Source organism: Epinephelus moara, chromosome 14, assembly GCF_006386435.1.
Source record: "Epinephelus moara isolate mb chromosome 14, YSFRI_EMoa_1.0, whole genome shotgun sequence".
Classification (NCBI taxonomy): Eukaryota; Metazoa; Chordata; class Actinopteri; order Perciformes; family Serranidae; genus Epinephelus; species Epinephelus moara.
Genome location: NC_065519.1, coordinates 39,047,372 through 39,053,749, shown reverse-complemented (window position 1 = coordinate 39,053,749; position 6,378 = coordinate 39,047,372). Strand labels below are relative to the sequence as shown.

At 38.4% G+C, this 6,378-nt stretch overlaps 1 protein-coding gene across 2 annotated transcripts in view; it reads left to right on the top strand.

The window, feature by feature from the left end:
• galcb (galactosylceramidase b) overlaps positions 1-6,378 on the top strand; it is a 32,937-nt gene that overhangs the window by 23,349 nt on the left and 3,210 nt on the right. For both annotated transcript variants that reach the window (XM_050061961.1, XM_050061960.1), the window contains exons 10-13: positions 2,702-2,829; positions 3,161-3,250; positions 3,337-3,426; positions 3,513-3,657. In XM_050061961.1, the coding sequence (XP_049917918.1) occupies positions 2,702-2,829; positions 3,161-3,250; positions 3,337-3,426; positions 3,513-3,657 (453 nt within the window). The remainder of the gene's footprint in view (positions 1-2,701; positions 2,830-3,160; positions 3,251-3,336; positions 3,427-3,512; positions 3,658-6,378) is intronic.

Genomic DNA, 6,378 nt, shown 5'->3' with positions numbered 1-6,378 from the left:
GAATATATTCGGTGCATCCCTAAATAGGAGCCTTCCCCCACTCCCCACTCCCCTCACCGCTGCTCTCCTCACTATACTGGCTGCTGCGCTGTGCAAGTGCACAGATGTCTCAGAGTGGTGGTGCATTTGCAAAAATGTTTTGAAGGAGCAGCAGCGACGGCAATAATTTAGCAGCGGCAACTGCTGCTAAATGAATGTAGCGGAAACGCTGCTTTATAAATAAGATTGATTGATTGATTGATTGATTACAATCAGATTGTGCTTGATCACATGAAGGTTCAGGTGTAAATGCACCCGAAAGGCACTGAGGGCAGATTGTGATCTGATTGGCCAAACCACCTCAGGAGGTGGTCAATGACACATTGTGGCCACATTGAACCCAAGTGTAAATTAAATTGTGTTTGTAATCCACATACAAGAACTACATGGGTGGCCCTCTGTGTGCTGGTTTCTCTCTCATCTGATGCTAACCCTGCTGTGGTGTCTCCCTCATCTGCAATCTATATTCCTGTCAATCACTGTCTTTACAAACAGAGAGGCCTGTTTTATGCTCTTGACCTTGCTGTTGCCTTCTAAATCTTCCTGACTGGCTCTGATGTATATAACAAAGAAAACTCCAGACCTACGTAATTTTTTTTTTTTTTTTAATGGTAAAAACATTTTTTTATTTTTATCATAAGAATGGTTGACAGGTGGGATTGGGGGCCATTTGGACTATGTTTGGTAGTTTGAGCTGTACAGGGCAATCAAATCTCAGTGTGGACACTAGAGAGATACAGTAATACCAATTGCAAATGTAAGCAGGTTAAATCACATCTCAATACAATCTGGATATAGGATGCATTGTAATGCAAGGTGTAAGGGTGTCAGAGCTATACCAGTGTTGTAACCTATGCAAAGTGAGAGAAGACCATCCTACCATGCCATATTAGGTACAGGGATGGGTTCTGACTTAGTGTCATCATACCTCAGGGCTGAGTGATTTGGGGGTCAAGTTTGGACAAGGTGGATGTTAAAGCAAACCTGAAAGTACTATCAGCAAATTCAAACCGAGTCTGAAATAGGTCAGCAACTAAGCATTTTCTTAATACCATGGAAACAGGACTTTAGCATGTCTGTAAGTCTGTTTTGAGAGCACACTGTGAATTTAATGATAATTAATGTTGTGTTTAAAATTTGGACTTTTGCCCAACAAAATTTCCAATTATTTGTAATTATTCATGGATTGACTAGAGACACCATCAAGGGTATTGATGGAGAGGGTTGGAACTTTAGTTCCCCCAGTGGAGAAATTAGCAGTTTCAGTTTAGGTTGAATGAAAGAGCGATTTCGGATTCAAAAGGTTGTGCTGTAGGGGTTAAAATCAGTCTGCCGATCTGAAAAGTCCATCACTGCAGTTGGGGCACGGGAGTACATGACTGCGTCATCTGCATACAGATGGTACTAATAGAATTTAAACTTAACATGTTGTTAACATGAAAAACTAGAACAAAAGCAAGGATACCAAAACTGTTCCTTGTGGAACACCCTTATTCACAATGACTTGGTCGGACATGACATTGCCATGTTTAACGATGTGTGAATAGCTAGTCAGATAACTATGGAACCACTATACCGCTGAGCATCAAATGCCAGCACTAAGCAAGGCATTAATGAGTAGTGGATGGTCCACAGTATCAAAACCTTAATAAGGTCTGTAAACAGAAACACACGTGAGTTTGTTGTCTACAGCCTCTTTGAAATTATCTGTGACTTTCAAAATGCTATGCTTTGATTGGAAGCAGGATTGCATGTCATTTAAATTATTATATGAGAATATGCCATTTCCAATGGATAGCAACTATTGATTCTGGGACTTTTGAGAGGACAGAGATTGGACATTGGCCAGTCTTTGTTTTAGGCAGTGGTGTATTATAAGCTTGTTTCCAATTAACTGGAACCTGATGAAGTTAATGTGGTTGACTGGCTTCACAATGACCAGCGCAGCAGTTTTTTAGGGTGCTTTCACACCTGTAGTTGGGTTCATTTCATTTGATAATTGTTGCATTATAGTTTTGGTTCGGTCATGAGATCACAGACAGATTTGACCATCAGCAGATGGATTTATTATTGGTTTAGCTGTCGAAATACTGCTAAAATCACATATCTGCTATCATAAAGTCTTGAGGTTGGTTCATTTTCTTTCACACCACAAACGAACAGAGTCCATTTGGAAGTGGACCCACCTTTTCAAACGGCCTTGGTTCGGTTGTTTGGTCCGCACCAGGATTCAACTTACAGCCTTCACACCAGCCCAAACAAACCGTACCAACCACATAAATGGACCTGAGTTCATTTTAACCAAATCAAACAGGTTAGATGTGAAAGCACCCTAACTAAGAGGTCCAGGCCATAAGGCCGGGGTCCCTTTTTTGGGTCAATGATATTTTACGCATGAAAAACATCAGGAATTTGGAAAGCTTCAAAATCAAATGAAAGAGCAGAGGTTGAGGACGTACTTGATGATGTGAAGCACTCTAAAGAATCAGCTGGGATTGAAGGACATTGCTGATCAAAAATAAGACCTGCCTTCTCAAAATAACCGTTATAGGCATTTAACTGTCACGTATGTCTGTAATGGAGATATTTTCCAATTTTCAATACATAAGAAATGGTTTAATAAATAAACATTACAGTTTTGCACTGTATTTTTTTCTTCTAGCCCACACCACACAGTTCACCCAGCCAGGATGGACCTACTTGCAGACTGTTGGTCATCTGGCACAAGGTGGAAGTTACGTAGCCCTGACTGACAAGAAAGGAAACCTCACTGTTGTCATAGAAACCATGGCAAGTTGGCAAGCTGTTCTATTTTGATTCTTTACTTTTTTCTTCTGATGTTTATATTTTACCTTCTAGTTTTGTAATTTTAAATCCTAATTTATAAATGATCTCATACAGTTTGTCAGTATGTAGCTGCATAGAATGTTGAAAGAACAGTGAAACCAGTACTGTTTTAGGTGTCAGTGTTGAAATTAATCTTAGCCGTCATGTTTTAAGCTGCTGCGGAGCCTCTGGTATTATTTTCATCACATATACTAACAAAGTTTATACTGCTGTGTTCAAACGAAAACACAGACTAAAGACATAGATGAATGTGTTCTTCCCATTTCCTCTACAGACTCACAGTCATTCAGTGTGCGTAAGACCTCCTCTCCCTCCATTCAATGTGACATCCCAGAGTGCAACTTTCCAGCTGGAGGGATCCTTTGTAAGTTCCTCTAAGGTCTGCATCTCACTGTTAAAAGTTAGCGAGTGATTCTTTTTGTTTTATTGTAGGTTATTTATTTTTCCTAGGCTTCCATTAAAGAACTCCAAGTATGGCGGTCACAGTTTAACTTCAAAACAGAAAAGCCCTCCTTCTTTGAGAAACTAACTCCACTAAAGGTAAAAGAGGCAGTTTTAAAAGATTCAAGTGGAAAGATTCTTCAAGATTATCATTTACTTACTTTATGTGTTTGTGATGATTTCAGGTTTTGAATGGATCATTCACCTTAAACCTGGCTGAAGATGAGGTGTACACATTAACCACGATGTCAACAGGACAGAAGGGCAGTTACCCTGACCCGCCTCCCTCTACCCGCTTCCCCAAAGTCTACAAGGACAACTTCAATGTTCGTAAGTGTGGCATGCACAGAACCCAAATTATTTACAAGTTTGGTCATTGAATTCTTGAAATAATACACAATTCTGAGAGGTGTTTACCAGACAAGAAAATGATTAATAAAAATATATATATTTTAACAAATAATGATTTATTAAAATAATCGAACCAGAGAAATAAACCCTTTTGGAAAATGTTATTAATATAGAAATAATTTAACTCATGTTGCAAGGTTTCATACAGAAATCAGTCAATGAAAAGTCCCAAAAAAGTCATTAAATGATAAGACAGGGCCATAGTGGAAACCATGAGCTTTCTCAAAGTTGCTTTTGTTATCATCTTTATGTAATTCTTGTATTTCCCCATGTACTCTGTACTGATTTTGTAGAAGCATTAAATTACAAAATGCTGTGGGGTGGCAGTAGCTCAGTCCATGGGGACTTGGGTTGGGAACGGGAGGGTCACCGGTTCAAGTCCCCGTCAGACCAAGTATGGAGTGTGGACTAGTAGTGGGAGAGGTGCCACTTCGCCTCCTGATCACCGTCAAGGATTTGGGCCTGTGTGTACATCAAAACAGAGTGAAATAGGGCTCGGCGATAGATCGATTTTATCAATTAATTTGAATTTGTAGTTTAGGTCGATTTGTTTTAATGAAAATGGAGTTTCTCTTTAAAATCCGCCCCGGACGCTCCGCGCTGGGCTCCCGTAGTTCAGAGTGGGCTAAGCCCTCCCCCAAGAAAGGGAACGAGTTCTTCAGCGCTCTTGTGTGCTCACCTGTGTCTGTGTGTGTGTGTGCTCACCTGTGTCTGTGTGTGTGTGCTCACCTGTGTCTGTGCTCTTGCGAACATATCTAACAGTGGACTTCCACGTCGTTACACACTCACAAACAGGGGACTTGACCGTCAACGGGACAATTTTTAAGTCCCCTCTTGGTCATGCTTTAAATCATGATAAAATCATGTCTAAACCCCTCTGGTGAATTTTTTAAAATTTTGCCAAGAGGGGACCTGAAGGTGTGTGAGTGTTTAAGTGCATACTCAGCAGTGCCTCTGCTGCGGATTTTAACGCCTCAGTCACACACACACACATCGCTTTTTAACACTCCCCATAGTGTGAATGGCTTGCAGCCACAGAAAGTCTATTAGTATGTAAATGGCCTATTAAACTGGAAACTTGGTGAAGCAACTAGTCTCCTGAAACATGATTTTTTACATTATGTTTTTGTAACAAAATATAAAGGCTTAGCTTTGGTGGAAGTTTTATGCTCAACACTATTAAAATAAAGGGCTACCCAAAAGGCAGCACAATATTTATGAATCTAAAAAGGATGAAAAATAGAAAAAACAAAACAAAACAAAAAACAATTATGTATGAAATGGCCAGCAGTAATCCTTTCCTTTCACCTTTAATTAATAACTAAAAACTAATTTGACATCACGCTTTGACTAGACCTGTGAAGTTTAGTCCAAAAATACTCACCTGACCTCGTTTTCACAGGCACTCAATGTCAATAATTTTTTCAATACACTTGTACACCACTTTACATTATTTTCAATGATTACTAACTATTCAGTGGTATAAAACTAAAAACTAAAAAAGAATGTAATGTAATTTTGTGGTCACTCTACACACATAGGATTATACTTTATGAAACAACACAAGTCCACTATTTGCTGGCAAAGAATGACACAAATTCCCTCTTGGATAGCATAGAGCGATAATCACACTCCAGCATGGATGAATTAAAGAAATTAGTCAAAATCACACTCCAGCATGGATGAATTAAAGAAATTAGTCAAAGTAGCAATACTTATGAGAAAGATATAAAAATCTCTACATAATAGCCTCTTGAACCATGATATGTTTTAATTTTGTAACAAATCATGAAGGCCCAACTTTGGTGAATATCCTTTACTAGCTAATTTCAAGCTTTAGATGATATTAAACTGAAAACAACTAGTATAACTTTTATCAGACTTTAAGTGGACATTAGAGTGGACCTATAAAACTTCTCAGTCAAAAAGGAAAACCTTCCTCTTTCTACGTTTCACAAGCACTGGATGTCAATTAAGTCATTTTTTGAAAGTGACTTTGTGCTTAACCCAAACCTATAGGATAATAGAATAAGTACTTAAAAATCTGAAGAAAGGAAGACTTAAAAAAGCTGTATTTATAGGAATACACTTTGTTTTGTATTTGTATGTTTGTATTTGTATGAATTGTGTATACAACGAATTTTCTGGAAAATACACATTATGTAGAAATCTTGCATGAATCTATCTTGAAGAGAAAAACTAATCTATTTGGATATGAATCACAGATCCCATATTGTAGGCAAAAATGAGATATTTACACTAACTGCTAATGCCTCTCTCAGACCCATAATAAAAAGACCTCAGAGGGTGCTGAAATATTCAGTGTCTTGATGGAGTTAACCTTAATCCTCTCTCAGAATCAAAAAAACAGGATGCAGACCTTTAAAGAAGACTTCATGTATGGAATCTTGTTTTGAAGTTTGACTCTGTAACAAAAAAGATAGATTTTATATATTGACTCAAGTCCCCTCTTTGCTTGTACAAAACGACACAGGTCCCCGCTTGAATATGATGCAGCGACATACACACTCCTTCATGGATGTGAATAAAGTGTTTGGCTCCTGTGAACAATATTGAAGTTAAAATGAATGATTTAAGATGTAAGATTTGCAGGAAATGTCACCCAAGCCTGCATGACCA